The 23,703-nt window shown below is 45.6% G+C and overlaps 2 protein-coding genes across 11 annotated transcripts in view; both read left to right on the top strand.

Moving 5' to 3' along the window:
- Positions 1 to 10,720, top strand: part of NR1H3 (nuclear receptor subfamily 1 group H member 3) — a 30,878-nt gene extending 20,158 nt beyond the window's left edge. For all 4 annotated transcript variants that reach the window (XM_063398452.1, XM_063398454.1, XM_063398451.1 and 1 more), the window contains 7 exons: positions 732 to 998; positions 4,701 to 4,909; positions 5,147 to 5,326; positions 5,756 to 5,855; positions 7,351 to 7,464; positions 8,293 to 8,387; positions 8,785 to 10,720. In XM_063398452.1, coding sequence (XP_063254522.1) covers positions 732 to 998; positions 4,701 to 4,909; positions 5,147 to 5,326; positions 5,756 to 5,855; positions 7,351 to 7,464; positions 8,293 to 8,387; positions 8,785 to 8,931 — 1,112 coding nt within the window. In that variant the 3' untranslated portion in view covers positions 8,932 to 10,720. The remainder of the gene's footprint in view (positions 1 to 731; positions 999 to 4,700; positions 4,910 to 5,146; positions 5,327 to 5,755; positions 5,856 to 7,350; positions 7,465 to 8,292; positions 8,388 to 8,784) is intronic.
- Positions 10,721 to 13,337: 2,617 nt separating this feature from the next.
- Positions 13,338 to 23,703, top strand: part of MADD (MAP kinase activating death domain) — a 69,233-nt gene continuing 58,867 nt past the window's right edge. For all 7 annotated transcript variants that reach the window (XM_063398433.1, XM_063398432.1, XM_063398431.1 and 4 more), the window contains exon 1: positions 13,338 to 13,426. The gene's annotated coding sequence lies outside the window, so the exon portion shown is untranslated. The remainder of the gene's footprint in view (positions 13,427 to 23,703) is intronic.

Raw genomic sequence — 23,703 nt, 5'->3', positions numbered from 1 at the left:
ACTGAGAGTTGTTTCAGTTTTAGGAGTGGGAAGCGCTCTTCTTGAAGAGGAAATTACAGCTTCAGGATTCCAAAGGCTCACAGAGCTTGTGGTGTTCTGCTTCTCTGCTTATTGCAGCTAACTCCACATGCTGCTGTCCTCTATCTGGACAGTTTCCCCAAGTGTTCCAGTTACAGGGATTGTCTGCTCAGTCTGGTTTTTGTAGGGTCACAGTTTCAGCACTGGCTTTCTGTCACTATTGAAATGAGGAAACATTTTTCCTTATTCTTTGCATACATATGGCAGAGAGCTGGAGGTGAATTCTGAAGAAATTTACTTGTGCACAATCTTGGATTTCAACTCAACTTTTTTGTAGGTCTTTCTCACATTGGTAACTTAACTGTAATTGGAAAGTGCAGAAGAACACTTGGCCTGAGCATGTTTTGGCTCTTTCACTCTGTTTTGGAGTGGAACAAGTGTGAAGCTGTATTTGTTTATATAGTTGAGATGAAACCTTGTGTATTATGTCAGTAAGTTTGTTACAGAAGACTTGCTTGCCCAGAAGGTGTGTGTGTGTGAAAAGGTAGAGTTAATATTTTCATCTGTGTGCTTGGGAGATAGTGGGTTTGAGTGAAGATGTTGGTTGTCAGGAATGGGGCAGTCAGCTGCAAACACCACGCTTCCTTCATGTCTGTGTGTTTTCTTTTCTTTTGTTTTTTGTTTTTTCTCCTCGCTACCATTCATTTCGGTAGAAAATCCCCCCTTGAAGCGGAAGAAGGGCCCAGCCCCTAAGATGCTGGGAAATGAAGTGTGCAGCGTGTGTGGGGACAAGGCCTCCGGCTTCCACTACAACGTGCTGAGCTGCGAAGGCTGCAAGGGCTTCTTCCGCCGCAGCGTCATCAAGGGCGCGCAGTACGTGTGCAAGAACGGCGGCAAGTGCGAGATGGACATGTACATGCGCCGCAAGTGCCAGGAGTGCCGGCTGCGCAAGTGCCAGGAGGCCGGCATGCGGGAGCAGTGTGAGTGCAGCGCCGGCACTGGGGCTGCCACGGGGCAGCAGGGCTCTGGGCACGATGGCTCTAAGGCGGGGGCAGTGCGAGGGCCTGGGAGGGGGACGTGGAAGCCATGCAGGCTGGATGTTGGAATGTGCGTGGGAAGTGACTGAGAGCTCAACAGGGATCATGTCGGGAGGTGAGGCTGTTGGTGGAAAACCACTGGTGTGCTGAGAACCCCAGCCATGCTTTACTCCTTGTAAGAACTCGTGGAATATGCCAGTAGAGGAAAGACTCACGTGTTTATCAGGGTACTGAAAGTGTGTCAGTAACGTCAGGCTCGTGACCAGGACTGTGAGATTGGTCGCCGTGCTCCTTGAACAACAGGCATCTTTTCTTTGCTTCCTACTGTGAGCTTGCAAAAGAGGTCAGGGGCAGCACCACAGTACTGCAGCTGTGTTTGTGCATGAGCTGATCTCATTGCTTCCTTCAGTGATCTCTGCTATTTTTCTCACGCGAGCCATAAGGCTGCTGTTTGGGAATAGTCACCAGGATTTCTGCCTGCATATCCGGAACAGCCCTCCTTGGCCAAGGTATCCAGGCTTCATCCCTTTGCTCGTCAAGACTGACTGAATGAATGCTCAATTAATGTTAGATCTGTGTGAAGTCATCTTTTCTGACATCCAGCACCCAGAACAGCTAGGAACAGCAGGTATTTCAGAAACATAACATAATTTTGCAAAAGTTAAGTCCCACTGAGTTAGGAGACACTCAGTTCTTCAGCGTGAAACACAGCCCATCAGTATCTTTGTCTCAGTGGTTTGTGTCAGCATTACGTGTGCTGTCTTTACCCCATTGCCCCGTTCCCAAGAGCTACAAAACAGAAGTAATTGAAAAGTGATGCAGTAAGACCACTTGTTCACTTTGCTTCTCTTTTGTGGCAAGTAGGTACAGAGAGCCTCAGTATGTTTCTGCATACGTTAGTCATTGTTTTGTGTTGAAGAGAGCTCAGGAAAATTAGGTCAAAAGGAATCTTGGTGTTATTATCAAGAACTTGGCAATTCTTGTCGACACTGTAATCCCCACTGCAAATTTGCCTTGTTAGTTTTGACAGAAACTGAGGGCTTTTTCCTCCAGCTGTTTCACTTGGAAGGTCATTCCAGAACTTCCTCCCTAGTAATTGCTGGAAACATTCTTCTAATTCCCAGACTGAAGTTATTCATGGCCAGTTTATTATTCTTAAGCCAGTGTGAACCATGAGGTTAAATAATTCCTTCCTGACAAACCAAGTAAGTTAGATTGCTTTGAATTTAGCATGATGTAGGAGCTTGCACATAGACAGTTTTCAAGGTTCATTAATAGCCAAGTAACATGTTAGCAGATAAAGAAAAATTGTGCATCGGAGTCCCAAGATGAGGGACTGTAATCACTTGGATCAATTACTTCCCTCCTTAAACTGACACTGTAAGTAACATTCTCTAATCTTATAGTTCCCCCTTATTTTGATAAATGTATTGAATGCCTTTACTGTTAGAATTGTAAATTTTGTGCATGGTGCATGTACCTGTGCACACATCCTCCCTGTTAGAAGTCAGGGATAAAGGTTACTCTCAGCTTGACTGTGTTATGTTCTTTTTCTATCCTTCCAATCCAAAGAATGCTGTCTTACAGTAGCTCTGCAGTTCTTGTCTTCATTTAATGTGGTTCTGTTAAGAAATGCAGTTATATACTTGTATATACAGTTTTAGGGCCTGCTTTTCTCTGTAGCAGCTCTAGAATCGAAGAATCATCAAGGTTGGAAGAGATCTTTTGAGATCAAGTCCAAATGTCTACTCAGCAGTACCACTGTAACCCTTAAACCACTAAACCATATCACTGAGCACAGATCCAGGTGTCCTTTAAACACTCCAGGGCTGGTGACTCCATCACCTCTCAGGGCAACTTGTTCCAATGCATGTCCTAACAAGGAATTTTTTTTTAATACCTAGTCTGAATCTCCCCTCACTTTGAGGCCATTTCTTCTTGTCCTCTCACTGTGGGCATGGCAAGAGATTAACCCTCACCTCATTACAACCTCCTTTATTTTCTGTTATCTGTGCATAAAAATAAATGGCCAAAGAATCTTTCAGCACTTCTAAGTCTTGTTTGTAAAATCAAGCTTTGTTTATTTATCTTTGTTCCTGAAGATACAGAGATTTTGGGTTTTTTTCCAATCAGTTCCTTTTCTGCTTCCTTTCCCTCCGGAGTGTCAGTCACAGCACACAGCCTGGTGCTGTCAGCAGCCTTGCTGAGGTGTGCTCAGTCCCACTGTCCCTGTCACTGACAAAGGTGTTCAACAGGCCCAATCCCAGTACGACCCCTGGGGAATGGCACTCGTCACTGGTCTGCACCTGGACACTGAGCCATGGGCCACAACTCTTTGAGTGTGATCATCCAACCAATCTTTTATCCTCCAAGTGATCTGTATGTCAAATCCATGCTATTCCGATTTAGAGACAAGGATGCATCACTCTTGAGCTTGGAGGTGATCTTTGAATATTAACCAGCTTTCTTGGGCCCCTCTTCCCTCCAGCACTTTATCTGATAGTACTCTACTGAGCAGATCCCTGAAGAGGCCAGAGTCTGCTTTCCCAAAGTCCAGGCCAGTGAACTTGCTGTGCACCCTATCTCTGTGATGCCAATATGATTACAGCCCTGCAGGTGTGTGCATGTCTCTAACTCTTCTTACTTGTTTTGTATGCTATGTGCATTAGCACAGAGGCATTTAAGTTGGGCTCCCAATGAACCTGACTTACTGGATGGACTGTCAGGAATTCCATTGTGCTGCTCTTCAGGTGCTCTCCTGCTGACCTGCATACCCTCTCCAGGCTCTGGGCATCTCCTACTGGCCCTGGCATCAAACTGGATTGGGAGAGGAGAGAGGGATGGATTGAGATTCCTGTCCCTAGGCAGCTTTAGTTTAAATCCCTCTTCACTGCTTGGCAAGCCTATGAAGAAGCAGTGCTTCCCTTTCTCTGACAGAGGAACTCCCTCAGCCCTCAGTAGACCAGATGCCTTTGAGTTCTTCTGTTCCTTATAGTGTTACATCCAAATAGCATCTCCCCTTTGCCTTAACACTGAAGGAGACTTGTAACCCTATTCCTGAAGGGCCTGCGGTTGGTTCTCAGTACATTTCTGCAAAGTTACTCTTCCATTATTCATCCTGGGGTATGTTACTGCTCTAGAGTTTGCTGCAGATGGCGTGTATAGTAAATTATCCTTTCACTCTCAAACTCCACCCAGGACTGAGCCTAACCTTTGAAGAAGGTGAAATGATACAAGCTGTTAAATTAACAATATTGAAAAAAAGACATAACAGTAGGCTAATATAAAACACAGTGGGCACACCATGGCATATGAAGGGAGCACCTGTTGTAACATGACATTTTAGGGAATTGCTTTGTGCAGAAAGTCACTGTTGTTTTTGTGAGATCTGCAGGGCATCATGAGGGGAGCTTTTGCCTTTTTTTGAACACTTTACATGACAGTATGATTAGAAGGCAATGAAACAACTTAAAGCAGGGAATAGAGGGAGGAACAAGTATCACTGTTGGCTTTGTTGTGTACACTCGGCTATGCCTGGTACAGGCAGCTGTGATCTCTGCCTCTCCAACCACAGCACATCACCCTATGTTTAGTGTGGTTTCCATTGTGTTCCTGTGATTGATCAGGAGCTTATTCCTGCTTTAGATGTTCTGTCTGAAGAGCAGATCCGACTGAAGAAACTGAAGAAGCAGGAAGACGATCAGGCTCGGACAGTTGTGGTGCGTCCAAACCCTCCAAATCCGCCAAGCCCTTCCCAGAAACTGACTCCGGAACAGCTGAGCATGATAAAAAAGCTCGTGGCCGCTCAGCAGCAGTGCAACCAGCGCTCCTTCACTGACAGACTCAAAGTGACGGTAAAAACCTTACCAGCGTACCCAGAATAAGCAAAAGTGAAGTTTGGGGAGTTGCATTTTAGGTAAAATATTAGGGAGAATGGAGTTACTTTAGGCATTGCATCTGTGGGCTAAAGCTCTGTGAAGAATAGCAAAGGATGATGTCCTGAAGCTGTCATTTTCTTTTCTTGTTCTCTTCATCTTTCATCTTTGGCTCCATCTTTCACAAATATATGCTGTCTCTTCCCATTCCTACAGCCATGGCCCCAGATTCCTGATCCAAATAACCGTGAAGCAAGGCAGCAGCGTTTTGCTCACTTCACAGAACTTGCAATTATCTCTGTGCAAGAGATTGTGGACTTTGCCAAGCAATTACCTGGCTTCCTGGAGCTCACCAGGGAAGATCAGATTGCTTTACTGAAGACATCTACCATAGAGGTGAGGGTTTGACTCCACCCCAGTACATAGTAGCAGGGATGAAAGAATTTGGAGTGACCCACCTAGAGAGCTGGTTCCATCCCTTTTTTGAGGATGGCAGACTGAAGGACCTCAGCTGTTGGGCCATCACTGCAGTGCGAGGTTTTATTGGCAAGATGCCTGGTTATATACTGCAGTGCCTGGTTATACAGGAAGGGAATGAGGCAAGTGTCTTGGTAGTGGTAAGCAGGAATTTCCTTTTTCCCAGAAGCACACACCACCAAAGGATGGCTGCAGACTTTACCTTGGAATTTTTAAGCACTCTCAGAAAAACTGGAGAGGTTTTGTTTGGTGGTATTTTTTTTTTCAAAGATGCTTCAACAGTCAGCAAATTATTGATGTTGTAACATTTTGTCCTGCTTTCAAACTGAGTATGTCTTTTGTGTTCAGGTGATGTTGTTGGAGACATCTCGGCGCTACAATCCAGAGATTGAGAGCATCACCTTTCTTAAGGACCTGAGCTATAATCGGGATGACTTCGCCAAAGCAGGTGGTGCATTAGACAGGTGTTTCCTCCTCCCCAGTGTTTTGTGTTCTTACATATTTTCCTTTTTAATATGGGCAGCTGAAAGTAGTTGGTGGTGAGAGGTTTAGAACAGGACTAAACCAATAGCCCCACAAACCAATTTTTTTTTGCTTTTAATGTATGGTATCAGCTCAGTTCATGTCTTTTTCTTGGTTTCAATTTGCTTGGGAAAATCTGGACTCTTAAAGCATGAAAATATTGCTCCAAGTGTCCACCTAGGAGCAGTAGTTGGTGTGAAATTCGTTGCTTGTGGTGTGATCATGGAGCTGTATCAGATCATACCAATCCAATCCACACTGTTCTGTTCTTTTCAAGTGTACTCGCTAATCCGGATGGATGCTTGGAGTGATGACATTACTCTGATTACACTTCAGTTGATACAAAGTCTATACTATGCACTGAGGATCGCCAGAGACTGCTTTTGATATTTTATCATAATAATACATGGTAGCCTATGCTTTTGTGACATCTGAAGTATATTTTTCCAGGAGCTATGAGTGTTTGTAATTTCAGATGGAGTAACAAGAAGTGTGTATCTTTAGCATTTCTAAAAACATGACCTTAGCTGTGCTTCAGCTGATTTTTTTTAAATTTTATTCCTTGAGTAGCTATTGAACCATTTATTCTGGAGATGGCCTTTATATACAACTTTTCTTTATGACACTTTTCCTGGTAGGATTTTGTTCAGGTTATTAGAAAGGCAAAATACAGGGATCCAGAAAAATTCCCTCCATTTTGTTCCTCCTTCTCTGATGCATTTGTAATAGAGGAAATTAGAAACTTGGATGCGATTTTGGAGGAAAGGCCTGAAGTTTTCAGTATGATTTGACAGTGATCTCTGTTACGGCAGTAAATATTAGTGCATTTCTGTCTGACTGCATTTATCAAATGAGGTGATTGGAAGCCTAGGTCAGGCTCTGCCTCAGCTCTCTCAGGTCTTTGAGCTGAAGGAAATGGCATAGTTCAGAGTTCTTGGAACCACATATTTTCAGCTCATACATAGTTCAGATGGACCTGGAATGTGGAATTAAAGGTTTTGTTGAAAGCATGAAGGCTACGGGTTGTGAAGGAGTTGATGCTGTGAGAGTGGACAGTATAAATGTTGTGCTTGTGACCTTCTGATGTTTTGATGGACTTACCTGATAGCTGATGTTGTGTTCCTTTAGCTGTTACCCAGTCATGTGCTGTGGGGCATTTAAAGCTTTAGGAAAACCCAGAAACAGTCATTTTACTGTTAGAACCTGACTCCCCAGCCACTGTGGTTTGGTGCTCACATCCAGTAGTGGATGTAAAGGGAGGATTCATTAGAACACAGTGTAAGGGTTTTTCCCTGCCTCTCTCTCTTCCACACTCCCTGGTGTATAGCATTGGTTTTCTGGCAGCCTTTTCCATTAAAAGGAGGGGGAGAGAGGGGAGACAATTGTTACTGCCTCACCTTGTTCTCTTCTGTTTGTTGCAGGTCTACAGTTTGAGTTCATTAACCCCATCTTTGAGTTCTCAAAGGGAATGAATGAGCTACAGCTTAATGATGCTGAATATGCACTTTTAATTGCCATCAACATTTTCTCTGCAGGTAAAAAGCCAGGAAAATCTGAAGAGCTGCAGCAGTGAGTCAGAGAGCAAAGAAAGGAGAGTGAAGGGATATTAAAGCAGAAAAGGAGTAATAAAGTGTGTATAGAGTCTAGTGATAAAGGGAGCATATTATTCATTCTATTCTGAATTTTCTAGTGTTCTAGAGAAAATTGAATTCCTCACTGTGTGTGCAGAAAAGTGTGCAGAAAAACCAGCCAGTATTTACCTTCCTCATTTAGAAATTGCTATTTTATTGTCTCCTTAATGTCCTTGGCGCCTCTCTGGTGTGGTGCAGGTCCCACAGCATGAGTGACATCTAGTGGGCAAGCAGACATACTCTGGACAAGAGGCAGTATTGCTCCGGGCCAGGACAAGGCTTTGCCAAGAAGCCACCTCTACTCTTCTGTCTTGTGACCTGATTAATGACTGTTTTTCTTTGTTCCTGTTTTCTAACTGGCTCAACTGCTGGAGAGACTTTGCCATTGCTCTCGAATAGGTGGCTTTGCATTTTTTCTGGGACAGGAACATGAGACCAAACAGCACTGTGTAAATGCATTTGGTCTCTCTAACCTCCCACCTCTGTAGGAGTCGGATTGGACTCCCCATGTGCAGTAGACATGACTGAGAAAAAACAATTACAGGCAACTGAGACAGATGCCACAGTGTCATGGATACATCTCTTCCAGCTGGGCTGGGTGAATGTGAGATGAAGTGTTAGGAAGACACTGTAGGAGGAAGTGGGGCTAGATGGAGATGTTAAATCCAGTGAAGCTGCCTGTGGCAATCTGCTTACGTCTGATCTGCTTACTCCTAACCTGCTTTTTGGCAGACCGACCGAATGTGCAGGATCAGTCCCTGGTGGAGAGGCTGCAGCACACCTATGTGGAAGCGCTTCATTCTTACATTTGCATCAACAGACCAAATGTAAGTGCCTGACCAGAATATGTCCGGTGATGATGCAAGCAGATTTTGTGTTTATGCAGGCAGAGTTCCTGCAGTACAATCTGTAACAGGTCTCTTGCTGCCTGTACTGTCGTGCTAGTCCCTTCTGGGCTCTTTGATAGCAGCTGTAAATGCAGGGTTTGTGAGCTGTCACAATCTGCTGTCTTGTATCATGTTCCATAGTTTAGCCAGCATGGAAAGTCTGGGGTTTTGGAACATGATGTACTACTTGTGTTCTTTCCCACTGCATTCTCCTGGAGAGTGCTGGGTCTAGAGGAAGGAAGGATTGTGATTACAGTGTATCATCAGTTGTGGGATTTTTTTTTTCCGAACAAAGTTTTAGGTGAATTTACTAACAACTGTCTGTTTGGCCCTGCAGGACCGCTTGATGTTTCCACGGATGTTAATGAAGCTGGTCAGTCTTCGGACACTGAGCAGTGTCCACTCTGAACAGGTGTTTGCCCTTCGGCTGCAGGACAAGAAGCTCCCGCCCCTGCTTTCAGAAATCTGGGATGTGCATGAGTGACTGCATGCTCCCAGGGCGCTGACATGCTGACATAATGCCATCTCCCGGCCTTTGCTAACGAGAAGCCAGCCTCCCCTCTCCAAAGCACGGAACCCTGGGCTGGGCATGCAGGGAGTGATGAGCCTGGGGTTTCAGTGTTGTTATGGGACTGTGCAGGAGGCAGCTGGGGTAGATCAGACGGAGGGGTTGGTTTCGATGTAGTGCCCGTACCCCAAAGGAATAACGTGAAACGTTTGGAAACGGTAGAAATGAAGACCTTTCCCCTGCCCCTCAACTCCTTTTTCTTCAGAGTCTTTCTCTTCTCTAAGCATATGCTGAGGGTTTGCCCATTGATCCTCTTCTTGCTGATTATAAAAATGAATTTGCAGGAACTTGCCAAAAGCTCTCTGTTGAGAGTCACCCAGCTCAAAAGGCTTCTGCAGGGTCCCCAGTGTACCTGGATCTGAGAAGCTCAGGGAAGTCAGTGTGGATGTTCTAGGGGTTTCACTGGGTTTCCTATAAATAAAATCTCTTGAATGTGCTGCCCTTTACAATGATTCCAAGAGAAGTAGCTTTTTTTCTTTGAGACTTCATCTCTAGAGCTGCCCTTTATTCTGGCCCTCCTTTGGAAAAAGGATTCCTGTAATGTGTAGTGCCCTTTGTCTAACAAGGAGGTCCTCTGGGTAGGGAACATTGTGTATCAAAAAAAGACGTCAGGCATTAAGTAGTGGATATTTTTTAATGTAATGCATCACGGTTTTATCTCATGGTGGTTCTCAGCTCATTTTACCTTTGATTTGCTAACAGCTGGACAACTTTAGTTCAAAACAAATCAGGGCATAGATTTTATCTTTAAGGGTGGAATAGAAGAAAGACAGGTGGGTAGGCCTGATACCTAGGTAAGGTGGGTGTGGTGGAAGGATCTCAAAAACTTCCAAGAATCTGGAGCATGCAGTATGTGTTCCAAGGTGGGTGTGAAGATGTACCGACCAAGGAGAGAGGGCACACTGCATTTAGTGAAATACGTGGGCATTGCATAAGCTGTGGGCTGGACAACTCTCAGATCACAGGCTGCAGGAATATTGGGTGTAATCAGATCCACTTGCATCGTCTTCCTTTTGCCAAAGTATTTCCAAGGTACTTGCTCAAGGTTTCAGTAATGATCACAGGGTATGGAGGTCCCTCCTGTGTGAGGAGTGCCAACCGCTTCAGAAGGACACTTGGGTCTTGTATCCTTTCTCCACTTTGGGCATTGTGAGATCCACACTGGATTTATGGCCCAAGTTTTAAGTATCCACATCCATAAGTATTCTAGGATTTACAGCAATATTTTGTGTGACAGAAGAGAAATATACTGTTATAAAACATGTTCCTTATTTTCCAAGAAAAAACATCTTACGGCTGATCTCAGAGATGTAACCTTAAGTATCCTGGTAGCTTGGTCTCATGAGTCTTCTCTGTCATAGGGGTCTATGTTTGCTTGCCCGGTGAGCATCCCCAGAGCATAGGTTCACATGGCTCGGGTTTGTTTTTGTCTGTCTGTTTTTTGGTTTGTTTGTCGTTTTTTGGCTGTGTATCTGAGCGCTATGCCCGCGGTGAGGGTATCGTGTCCATTTTGCACTTGAGGTTGGTCCCCTGCCACTGGCCTTCACTCTGCACCTTTGTAAAGCACTTGTAACAATCTGTAAAATAATCTGTTGTTTTTTATAACTCATTGCAATTGCAAAAATTCTTGTTTAAATCTGTATTTTTAACTAATCTGTTTGAGAAATGTTAATGTTTATATAAAAGAATAAAGCCTAATACAGGATTTTGACATTCTCTGATGTGCCGTCATGAGACTGGAGAAGGGTGGAATAAGTTCTTGCTGTAACAACCTCAAAGCTGATAAGAAATGATGAGTATATGTGTTGGGGAGAAGCTAGAAATGCTGGGAAAGAAATAGCAGTGCAACCCCAGGCAGTTTGTTTTTGGCCTTTAGTAGGAGATTTGTAGCTCGGCATGCACCTTGCTGTGTGCAGAGCTGGCAATAAGTGAAGTGGATTAAGAGTGTGTCACCAAGACCATGCATTATACCTACACACCTCACCTCGATTCGTACAGCTGCATTCAGAATGTAACCTTTTGTTGCATGTGCTCTACTCCATTTTCTGCTTTTTGTGGCTCACCAAAATTGAAAGAGGAGTCCAGTGTGCCCCGGCTGTCAAGTGGATTTCAGTAGGGCCTTGCCTGACCCCTGATATGCTGCTCATCTCTGATGCATTCATAGGCGAAACACCAGGAAATGAACACGTGCATGACCTCAAAGGGAGCAGCAGGCTGGGGAAAGCAGACAGCTGTCCAGCATTAGCTGCTTCCTAAGTTCTCGATGATCCCCTGCCCCACTGGAAAAGGAAAGCAATGGTCAGTTTAACAAGGTTCCACACCACGGGCTGTTCTGCTGCAGCCTCTGTGTTACTCTGGAGTATGAAATTTGAATTGCAATCTACTGAACCAGAGGAAGAAGGAATAGGAGTAGGCTTACAGGAGACTGGAGCGGGGTATGAGTGGGGGAGTAATGAGCAGAGCTCAAGAGCTCATCAATGCTGGGTGGATTAGAGGGGTGGCTGGGCTCTGCTGTCAACAGAAGAGCTGCAGCTTAACTTCCAGCTTTATATCCTTTGGGCTGCATCTCCTTAACTTGAAGAGAAAATGTGAATTTGGGGGATTCTCAAGGTACAGCCTATAAAATTGCTGTGGATGGCAGTGGTGAAAACAGTGATTTTCCTTGCCTCTGTGTTGTGGTTTAACCCAGACAGCTGCCTAGCCTCACACAATCACTGGCTCACTCAGCAGCAGGACTGGGAAGAGAATCAGAAGGGTAAAAGCCAGAAAACTCATGAGTTCAGATGAAGATGGTTGAAGAGGGAGAGCAAAGCAAAGCAAGGACTTAATTCACTGTTACCTGTGGACAAGCGGGTGTTCAGCCATCTCCAGGAGAGTGGGGCCTTACCATGTGTAATTGTTGCTTGGGAAGACAAACACCATCACTCCAAACCATCCCCCTCTTCTTTCTTCTTCTGTGCGTTTTGTGTGCTCAGCATGGTGCCATATGGTCTGGAATGTCCCTTTGGTCAGCTGGGTCACCTGTCCTGGCTGTGTCTCCTCCCAACCTCTCATGCAGCCCCAGCTTCCTCACCACCGTGGAAAGCAGAAAAGGCCTTGGCTCTGTGTGAGCCCTACTCAGCAGTGACAAAAACACCTCTGTATTATCAACCCTGTGCTCTGCACAAATCCAAAACACAGCCTCATACCAGCCTCCATGAAGAAAATTAACTGTCAGCCCAAACCAGCACACTCTGCCTTGTGCATCCCTTTTCATTTTCCTGTAGGCAAATACAATGTCCTTGTTTACATCTTCACATTCTCACTTTCTTTGAAAGTGCAAATCAGTACAGAACCACTTTTTGTCTTTCAGAAGCTTCCCAGGTTAGTCCATGGAGCTCAAGTACGTGTGTATGGGGGCAGAACTGTCCATGAGATTGGTGACCATTTGTACTTATGTTGACAAAATGCTATCTAGACCTGAGATTAAGTCCTGCTGCTCTAAGTCTCTATACCTGATCTACTTCAAATTAATTTTGCTGATTTGGCTGCTGGAGAAATCTTGGGGTGCTTGAATTACAGTCCTGGGAGGTATTCCTGGCTGGCTGTACCCTTATTCAACAGCTGTATTTGCTCATGATGCATTCAGATCAATGGGGAGGGAGGAAAGGTATTTCTGCAAACCCAATTCTTCTACAAAGAAGTAGGTCCAAGTATAAATGAGGAATATCAAATAGTGCTTCTCCATTTTGCACTCCATATGTATAAAAACTGTGGGTTACTTTTGGTTGCATTTTGGGTTTACTTTGGTAGTTTTGGTTTTGATAGTAAATGGATTTTGTTTCTGCAGCGTACTGGTTTTTAGGAGCTTGGAAAGAATTTTAAAAAGCTGTATGTCAAGATTTAATAACCAAATTCTCTTGTAATCTTATGAAGCTATTTGCAAATCGGCAAGTATATAGCTCAGTACAGAGGGTGCGAGTACACGGCACTGTGCCTCCAGGCAGCGTGTCCTTGTCCCTCTGCAGCCGGGCTTTGCGGCGAGGCTTCAGCTGCTGCTTGCCAGGACGAGGTCTGAAGGCCCCAATTCGACACTTCAGGTGGATGAAGTGTTCCCGCTACTCTCGACGCAGGCCGAGCTCTTTCTCTCACGCTCCGACATCCCGCCCCGCCTCAGCCCCCGCCCCGCCCCCGGCCCCCGCCTCAGCCCCGTCTCAGCCCCGCCTCAGCGCCGCCCCCGCCCCGCCTCCTCCTCCGCGGCTGCAGCGCCCCCTGCGGGCGGCCGGCGGGGCGGCTCCCCCGCCCCTGCTGCGAGTGGTTCGCTCCGCCCGCCCGCGCTGCCCCCCCGCGCCGGCCGTGGCGCGCGCCGCCGCTGGCGCTCGATGCGGAACTGGGCGGGCGGCGCAGAGCGGCGGCGGCGGCGGCGGCGCAGGTGAGCGGGGCGGCCCGGCCGGGCGGGGCCCGGTGCCGGTGCCCGGTGCCCGGTACCGGTACCCGGTACCGGTACCGGTACCGCACGGTGCGTGCACATGGCAGAAGCGGAGCCTGCCCCACCGACCCTAGGTGTGGGTCGGGCTGGGGAGCGCGGAGCGCGGCCGGCGGCGCCGCCTGCGGTGACCCGCACCCGGACAGCTGGCGGCGGGGCCCCCCCGCCCGTCCCGAGCGCTGCCGCAGCCGCCCGGCCGGGCGCGGTGGTGATGCTCGGGAGAGGCGAGCCCTTCCGCAAGGTCACGGCCGGCGGCGGGCAGAGAGCGGGGCCCGTTCGGCTCCGTGGTCGCGGGGCGCCGGCGGCGGGCGGGGCCGCGGGGTCCCGCTGTGGCCGCGGGGCTCCGCCGGCCGCTGTCGGAGCCGTCCCCGCGCGGGAGCCGCAGCAGCCCCCGCGGAGCCGCCGGCGGGTTTCCAGGCGGGACTGGCCCGCTGTGGGAATAGCGGCGTGGCCGGCCGGGAGCGGGGCTCTGCCGGCGGCGGGCTGCGGGCTGTGGCCCCTCGCTCCCTGCCGGGTGGGAGCGGGCAGGATGGGGAGGGAAGGGAGAAGGGCGGCCCAGGGCGGACAGAACCCCTTGGAAAGGGTGAGGTGTGCAGCCGTGTGAAGGGGTTGCTGCGGTAATGTGACTGGAAAGGTGCTTTTACTCCTTGGTTTGTAAACGGCAGATCCTGTTACTTCGCAAGACAATAGAATAGGAAATCCACTTTATACTGGGCAATTTCATATGAAGTCGACTATAAATCAAAAGCGTTTTCCCTCAGAAATGGGTGTCACCACCTTGTTGTGTTGCTCGCTTTTATTGTCAGGTGGAGGAGGGGAAGAAAGCTTGGTCTGTGTCACTGTGTGGAGTCACGATAAAGAAGTGTTTTGAGAAATGATAAGCTTTGAAGGAAACTGATTTGGTTCCCGTCTTTCTTTTCTCCCTTTCTCCCCTGAGCTCCTCCATACACCACACTGCTTTCAGTCGTATGCAAAATAACATGCATTATAAATGTGCAGCCCCACGGAGATGGGGCAGAACTGTGACCTGGCATTAAGCTGTGCTCTCCCTAGACAAGCCAGCCATTTTCTCTGCGTCCAGAGCGACTCTGGGTCAGCATTTCTGTTGGTGTGCTCTTAGTGCCCTTGCACCATCCCTTATCTGCAAAAAGGATGCTACTTGTAGACACAAGCAAGAGGAGGGAAGATTTATTGTGGTGTCCTGAGGGTCACACAATCAAACCAAAGTCAGCCAAATATAGGTTATTTGGGAAGTGTCTCTATTTTTGGACTTTTTACTGCTTGGATCTAGGGAACTGTTTTGGATTGGGCACAAGAAGTACTTGCTGTTTTCAGCACTAATGAAAAGCTGCAATCCTGACACATCCGAGAGAGCACTTCACATCCAACATAGCTAAAATACAGTTTTTACAGGATCTGATCTGGCCATCCCCTCACAGCACGTTATGTAACACTGAACTGATAGATCATTCCAGCTATAAAATACTATTTTTGCCTTACTGTTGTATTGTTAGAAAATGCACAGCTTTTGAACATAATTTAATAGACCCTGTAATTAAATGCACACTCATTAAGTATCTTACTGTGTGTTTAACAAAATGCAAAATCATCAGCAAGGCTCTAGAATGCTTTTTTTTTGGAGAGTAATACAGCCTTGTCCTCACTAAAAGATCTCATACTTGCCTGTCCAGTGGTGCTGCAGTTGTATCACAGGTCTGGACTCCTGTGTTCTTACCAAATTAACAGGTTTCAAGCTGTGAGCTTCAGAGTCCTACTGCATTGTTTTCCACAACATTACTGCTTTTAAAGTAGTTCTAATTTTACTGGATGGGGAAAAAAGCAAAACAGTATCCTCACTGAAAGAATGTTGCCTGCACAAAATGCTTAACATGACCAAGACACAGTTCTAGGATGTGTGATATATGCCAAAGCTGTGAATGGTGGTGAACCAAAGCCTGTGTGGAAAAAAAAAAGTCTTCTAGTTTAAAGTTTTTTGTGAAAAACCATAAATATTTACTAGAGAGTAAACCTCTTCAGCCATGGTACCATTCTGTAGGAACAGGGTAAAAAAGCTAGCCTGTCATTTCTTCTAAGTGCAGCTAACAAGCAATTTCTAAGTTCACATATGAAGCTATTTTGAGAATGAGGAGTTCCTTTAGCACAACAACCTATTCTGAGGGTGAAAAACAAGTGCACCTGTAATAACAAGGGATTCTTCCCATGGGAATCAGTAAATAAAATATGTAAACAATCCGAGAATAGATAGTTTTGATGGACAAGTAAAATGTCCTTTACTAACCAATAGAATAATTAACAAGAAAGCTATTAACCAATCAGAAGTTGCCCTCGAGGTTTGTAAAAACTGTTTAAAACCAGCATGCAGCCCTAATAAAGAGCCTTCTGGGGCTGCTGAAGGTTTCACCGTGTCACCCTGTGTGGTGTCCGCCCCAGCAATGACACCGTTCTGTAACTGGTTTGGAAGGAGACAGGCTGTGTGTGCAATGAATCACAGAGTGTGCTGGGTTGGAAGGGACTCATAAGGGTGATTGAATCCAACTCCTGGCCCTTCCCAGAACCATCCCCAAGAGCCACACCATGTGCCTGAGACTGTTAAGTCAAACTTCTGCTTGTTTTACAAGGATTTGGGGGTTAGAGGAGTAAAAGTTCTGAGGATTTTTAACACTAATCTTTGCCCACCTAGCCAAAGTATCTTTTTAGATTTTAGAACATCAGGACTGGTGGTTCAGTAGAAATGGTGGAAGCATCAGTGCATTTCAGGCCTTACTAAAACACTTGTTCATATCATCTTCCTGAATTAAATTAGTGTTGGCTTCGATTTTATCTGCCTTAGGCTCAGGGGCATAGAGGCTCATAATTTGCAGCTTTTCTCCTCTCACCCCAAGCCGTATCAAATACTCAGGTTCTGTATAGACAGGATATACCAGGCATACCTCTGTCAAGATGTTCAGTCTGGTCTATTTAATATCTTCTGTGGTGAGCCAGTTGAAAAACCAAATATTTATGAAAATTTTGAGTATTAAATTAGAAAGTCACAAGTACTGCAAAATTCTAAGAGAATAAATTTCTTCAAGGTTTTTAATTTACAGCATTCCAGCTAACAGATTTTCTCTGATACTCCTTTCCAGATACATTTGTTAGAGGAATGGTTTTCTTTTTTTGGGGAAAAAGTTGGTAGAGATTTAGTGTCTGAGAGGGGATAAAAAATGGTGTAAAATACCATGTCTTCCCTGTCATTTCACACTGTCATTTTTTAAACTGGATTTGCCATCATACTCTCAAGATGGTAATTGATACTTTTATGTTAAAACTTAGTACACAGGTGAATAGTTCACTTACTTTCCATTAGGAAGGAACTGGAGACACGCAATGCATATATTACAACCCAGATGAATTCCTGAAATGTCCTTTGGTCCTCTTGTGTCTGCATTTAAGATATACTGCATTAAATTTCCGGGCAGTTGATGTAGTTATTCAATGCACTGGTAGAAAATACAAATACAGCTTCTGATTAGGGATTTGCAGCAATGAGGAAAGGATTTAGAAAAAAAAGAATGAAAGAGCTTGATGTGCCAGATTAATATCATGTCCCCAGTTTAAAGAGCTTTTATCTATCTCAAGATATGAATTTTTGTCAAGTAAAAGCATTGTCAGTGACCTAATAAGAAACAAAGTGAAATAAAAGTGAGCATCATGAGACATCAGTTAGAAAGGAGTGTATTTTAGTGGGATAATCTGTAGTCTGTGGAATAATTGTATTATTTCTTTTGAAGACAGAATTCTTTGCTGCTTTTGCTCCTCTACCGTGAGAGCTATGAAAAACTTACATCAGCCTACTGCTCACTCTGTTTCTGAACCTGTATAATTCATCTGGTCTTTGCTCTGTTGTTTGAGCTAGAAAATAATTTTAGAGCAGTTAGATTCTGTCAGTGGATCTCCTTAAACCTGTCAAAACCACATGGAAATTACTGTTGATTATTGACAAACATGCTCCTGATTTCTGTCTTGGAACTGGAATAACCAGCTGAAACCCCAAACCAGGTAAACTGAAGAACTGACCCACGTACTGCCAGGAGCTCTGGAATATCTTTACACTGGGGAGCTCCCAGATGGGGAGGTTGTTCCTGTTGGTGCCCAGAAACTGGATCGTGAGAGGCTGTGTTCACTTTAGATCACTGCTACTAGCAGGACCCTTGCAGGGATTTAAAAATAAGAAGTGCTGCTTGCATATGCCTGAATTACCTAAGCTGAGGCAGTTCTCATGCTGTGATCCCAGACACTACAGTTAAATGACAGACTCTTGTGTTTCTGGGTTGCTGTGAGAAATAATGCATCAGTGTAGCAGCAAGGAACAAGGTTTTATGGTTTTCTGTTTCTTCTACAGCCTTCATTATTTCAAAGCAGCAGCATTCGTCAAAACAGAGCTGGTCATCCTGTTGCCTTTGATGTACCCAGTAATGTTTGTCAGATACCACCTTTTTGTTTTGTTTGTAACTAATCTCTGAACAGTTGTGTGAATCAGGGAATTAACATTCTTTTTTTATACAAGGGACAAAGATACATTACTGTCAAATTTGTTATCTGATGACCTCCAGGAGCTGTGTGTTATCTTGTGAGCAGAGCATCCTTTTATTTCATATCCTGTTACTTTGTTGTATCTACAAGATCAGTGCCCTGGTTGTGTCCTGCTTCCCATTATATTCTAACTGAATTTCCCAATGTCAGTGTAAAACTTTTCATGACCTTCTTGCCTTTACCTTTGACACCAGCTTCCCTGGATCTCTGCTTGCCTGGGTATCTTGTCCTTGCTCTGGAAAGACATGTGAGACAGGAGATGAGGAGGTTGTGCCTCGGCCTGTTTCCATGTCATCAGCTAGTGGGAGGAGTGTTTTTTGTGATACAGATAATTAACAATCAAAACCAGTATCCACCAAAATTTGCTGCAGCCATGAACGCTGAGGCGCTCTGCTGCGGTGTCTGTTTCCTCTTGATAAGCAGATAAAGTGCTCTGCTGGAGGCACGAGCCGGGCACGCTGCTTCTGTCCCCAGGCCACCTGGTTTCTCCCTCCTCTCGTGTTAGTAGCCTTAAGACGTGCCCAGCAGGGTGATGTTTCCCTCCTTCTTTTGCTGCGGTGACTGCCACTGCCAGTGGCGAGAAGACCTCTCAGGAGCCCTTGCTCTGTCATTTGCTGGCTCCAGCAGTCCCTTGAGGCAGTTCCTGTCCCTTCTTCACTCTCAGCTTGCTTGCCCCAATGTTTACGTGTGGGTGAATCTGCCAAACACACGCTTCTCACACCCCAGAGCTCTTGTAGAGAGAAAATGGGCTTGTCTCTTCATTTCCTTTCAGTTTTGACCAGCTGGCACTATGATTTATCACCAAAATTAATAGTAGGATCGGTTTGAGAGTAGGAATTTCTGATCTCCCAGTGTTGATGAAGAGAAGGGGAAGGTGTGTAAGAGGAAGGAATAACAAGCAGGTGGCACTTGTGGGGAGACAGGCTGAGTGCTTCTAACACACAAGGCAAAACAGATATGGGGCTCTCAGTTCTGAGGTGCTAACAACAGCCAAGTGACTGGATTATTTAAAGTACCTTATTTTCTGGTTCACATTATCCTGAACAATGTTTCAGTGTTTCCACACTGGTTGTGAGCATTCCCCCTCCTCTATCCTACAAAGGGCTGTAATTTGTTGTTGGGATGCCCTTAGTCTGTGGGACTGATTTCCAGGAAAGAGTCGAATGTGCCTGTATGTGGTGGAGGTGGTGCCGTGAGTGATGTCTCCTGGCCCAGGGCTGCTCACTGTGGCTGGGGGAGGCGCCGTACCAAGGGAAAGCAGTGAATAATTTAGCAGCTGCAGCTGCATCCAGCAGCTCTCTCAAATGTCACATGCTTTGTTGTTTTCTTGTTAATTTTTTTATGGCTGTACATTTACACTGTTTGGCTTTTGGAAAAAAACCTTCGATGCCTGCATTATGGGAACTGTGGCCTACTGCTCAAATGGGAATGGGGCAGAGGGCTGGCCATGGAAGCATTTTGTGGGTGCTGGGGCCTAGGCTGCACTCAGAAGCAGCACCAATGTTTCTCAGCTCAAAGCTCAAGCCAAAAGCAGTTCTGGTTTGGAAGAGGATGTGATGCTGTAGTGGTTGCTGGTGGTGTGAGGCTAATGCAGCTTGGGGGCATTGTATAGGTTTTGGTTTGCCCTTCCTTCCTCCCACCCCCACTCCTTGCAAAATATATGAGTGCAGATTTGAGGATCAGTGAAAAGCTGATGAGACAGAGAAAATGAGAAGGCTCTCGTATTTTGTGATGGTGAGGTTTCACAAGGAGGGGCAAAAAAGGACAGTCTTCGTAAGAGTTGGCATTGTATTACAGTTCTCTCATGCAAATCTCCAGAGATTATTTTTGAATAAGAGATGAGTTTAAATTCAAACAGTGTAGAGCAGGAGAACTGGCCAGATCGGCAGAGGGTTTTATTGCCAGAATTTGTTCTATGATTCTGTAGTGTGTGGTGCCCTGCACAATGATCCTGCCTGGGAAGGATCACGAGAGAGATGGTCCACACAGTGAAGGAGGGGAGGAGAATAAGGTCTTTAATCTAAACTGAAGCGTGTGAAATGTCCTGTGGCTGAGGCTAAAATCTGTCATCTCCTTCCTATTAGGAAGTGGAGTACTATAAAAGGGTGTGCTTTTCCTGCATTGGTTTATTGTTGATGGTTTTCCCCAAGAGTGTAATGGAATAAAATGGACAACAGTATTTACATACCGTTTTTCCTCACATGCTTATCTCTTGTTGCTCATTCAAGACCTGGTCTTGATTTTTCCTAATGGCTTTCAGGTACCTAGTGCTGGGTGCAGCTGGGGCTCTGTGGGCAGGTGCTGCTGGAACCACTCCTTGGCCTTTGCTGCTGCCTGCGAGTTCCTCTTAGGATGGTGTGTTTGTGTTAGCACACTGCGCGTTCTTTTTGTGCCTGATGCATGTCAGTGTAAGCGTCCTGTGGGTACCTGGATAAGTGGATTTTGGCAGCTGTGGTTGGTACGTGGCTCTCCGTGGGCAGAATGGCTCCTGGTATTTGTAGTACTCGTGGCTATGGAAAGCCCATGGGCTGGGAGGCGTTTAGCGTGGTGCAGACACTGCTGTCATCTGGCCCGGGGCCTGCAGGTGCCGGCAGGGCTCTGTTTCAGTGCTGACTCCAGGCACTCCTTGTGTCTGGGGGAAGCGTGTCGCTCGTGTGGGCAGTGCTGGGAGCTCTGGTGGTGGAGCAGAGGGGGTGGAGCGCTGCAGCTGCTCTATAAATATACCTGACGGGCTAAAATCTGGGGACTAAAAGATTGGGTTGCTATGGTGATTGATCTGAATCAGATTACCTGAGGGTCTGTTTTCACAGCATGTGCATGTGTGGTGACTGCGTGATCTTGCATGTACAGCAGGCTGCTTTAGCCAAGCTTTTGGCTGCAGCAGGCGGGAGAGAGGAAGCAACACTGAAGGGCCAACATATGGCAAGGACGGGGAAATCTGTCACTATAGCAACCGGGAACCCGAATCAGTCCAGCTTCACTCCGTGATGCTGCAAAAAGGTCCCCATCTGTGTGGCAGGATACTTCTGTTTGTGGACTAATTCTGCGTGTTTTCAGCCTATCTGTCACCACCCCTGCCCATGCTACTTCCATTTTGCTCTTGAAAACTGATGTGGAGGCTAAAGATGCTTGGCTGTGTCAGTACTGTTTTCAGAAGGCAAAGAGATAATATTATTTAGTAGGAAAGGAAGAAATCTTTAAATCATTATAATTATTGAGAAGGCCTTCAAAAGAAGTCTTCTTGTACTGCCAAAACCTGTTTTGCCCATTAATTCTTTAATGTTCTTTAATCTGGTTGGTTCTGTCCTTTCCCTCAAGATTTATTGATAGATGAAAAATGGAAATAATTGGGGTGCATCTACTGTTTTACCTGTAAGCAATTCTTGTTGCTTATTTACCTGCAAGCAATTGATTGAGGTGATGCACGTGCTCCAGGGTGGATGCTTTTAGAATTTGCCTGCAGTCCTGTTCTCTACTGGGTGATTTCTCATGCTTGGAACTCCCCCTAGGCATTTTGCAGAGCCACACCCATGTTATAGGTTAGCCATACTAGATAAATATGTCATTGTCTGTTTAGGTATGCTTGCAATTCTTGAAAATGCCCTTTTTTTTTTTTCCCTCCGAAGTGCAAGTATCTTCTTAGGAGTCCCAGTGTTGGCAGGCACTGCTGCCTTGCCAAGGTGCATGGTAACACACAAAGCAGCTGCACCAGTATAGCAAGTCCATCCAGGTTGGATTTTAGCAATTGTTCCATGTTCTGTCCCGTTCTGGAGAAGGGGAGGTGTTCTCATCTCTCCTGCTGTGTTTCTTGTGTTAGCAGAAACACTGTAGTATCAAAGTATAAAACTATTAGCAGTGTTTTATATAGTTGTTAAGTACAGGAAATGAAAAATGGCTCATGTGAAAAGAGGACTGCCTGTCTGCTTCTTTAAAAGATTAGTACAAGCAAAAATAGCATGTGCTATACCAGAGATAATGTCTGGGATCATTTGAAACACACTTGGAAGAAGAACTAACCAAAATTTTACTGGTACAGATTCCATAAAGATTATTAAAATGTCTAAAGACAGGTCAAAGCTACCATGAACAGTTCATATTGTTCTTCAAACCATGTTGTTTCCAGTTCAGCAGTGAGTTAAATTGAGTTCCTGCCCACACGGGTGAGGTTGGCTGGTCCTGAGGTACTCACACCTATTTCTCATAGCTTAGCAGATAGGTCAAGATGTGTGATGTGAGAAAAAGAAATGTAAATCAACCCAGAAGTGAGCATTGAAACTCCTGGTCCTATTTGTGTTGTTTCAGCTTTCTGTTTAGTTCGATTGGTGAGTCTTGAGTTCACAGAAAACAATGCACCAAGGTCAGGCATAGTGGCTATTAGAGCTGAACTCAGTACAGACTGTCTTGGCTGAGAGTAAATAGAAATTCAGAATGTTCCAAGGAAACTGAAAATTTAGTTCCTTTTGGGTGTGACTGGAAATTTGGTCTTCCACAAGGTGCAGCTTCAGTGAACTGTAATTTATGTGGCTTCTATCCTGTAATTTGTTCTGTCTCCTTCACAATTTCCTCTTTTCTCTTACAAATTAATGTTCCATGCATGCTCTTTATTCAGTCAGTGTGCAAATTGAATTGTATGATGCTGATTTATATTCTAAAGGTATCCATGCACTGGTGAACGGTGCAGTGTGATCCTTTTACCCCGTAAAAGCTGGAGATAATGGAAGGAGAAGCCTTTCTGGTACCATCTTAAAGCATGGAAGAGTTGTAAGGAAAGCAGGGCTTAGCACCTTCCTAAAGGTAAATTAATGTGCTGTCTTCATACCATTTTTGCAAGCAGTGGTGTAAATACCTGCTGGGCATTGTGCAGTTCAGTGTAAGCCTGGCCCATCAAAGCCAGAAGCCTCTGTGTGAGGAAAAGAACTGCAGGTGAGTGTGGAGGGTTGACCTTGGCTGGATGCCACTTGTCCACCAAGCCACTCTATCACACCCCTCCTCAGCAGGACAGGGGGAAGAAAATAAGATGGAAAAACCTTGTGGGTCAAAGTAGAGGCAGTTTAATAAAGCAAAGATTGTATTCATGGAAGCAAAGAAGCCCAAGAAATTTTATTAGCTACTTCCCAGAAGCAAGTTCTGTCCAGCCGTTTCCTAGGAAGCAGAGCTTCAGTAGGCTTAGTGGTTGCTCCAAATTATGAGTATTTTAAATAATGGATTCTCCACCGTTCTCCTCCTCTCTCTTAGGTTTTATCCTGAGCAGAGGTCATATGGGATATCCTTGGGTCAGTTTGGGTCAGCAGTCCTGGCTGTGTCCCCTCCCAAGACTTTGCATACTCCCCAGCACTGCTGGGGGAAGATGTTGGAGACGCAGCCTTGATGCTGTTCCAGCACTGCTCAGCAGTAGCCAAAACACTGATGTGTTGTCAGCATCTTTACAGTACCCAGCACATCACTGGGAGGCTGCTGTGGGGAAAAAAACCTACATCTCAGCCAGACCCCATATAGTGACAAAGGTTGCGTTAACAGTTTGTTGTATTGAAGTTATTCTTTGACTAAATTGCTTTGTTCCTTTAGATTTGTGTCTACAATTAGAAGACTCTTAACAAAGATTGAGGACTCCAAGGGATAGATGAAACAGG

This window comes from Prinia subflava, chromosome 5 (genome assembly GCF_021018805.1).
Source record: "Prinia subflava isolate CZ2003 ecotype Zambia chromosome 5, Cam_Psub_1.2, whole genome shotgun sequence".
Classification (NCBI taxonomy): Eukaryota; Metazoa; Chordata; class Aves; order Passeriformes; family Cisticolidae; genus Prinia; species Prinia subflava.
Note: the sequence above shows the minus strand (reverse complement) of the source record. Positions and strands in the feature narration are given on the sequence as shown.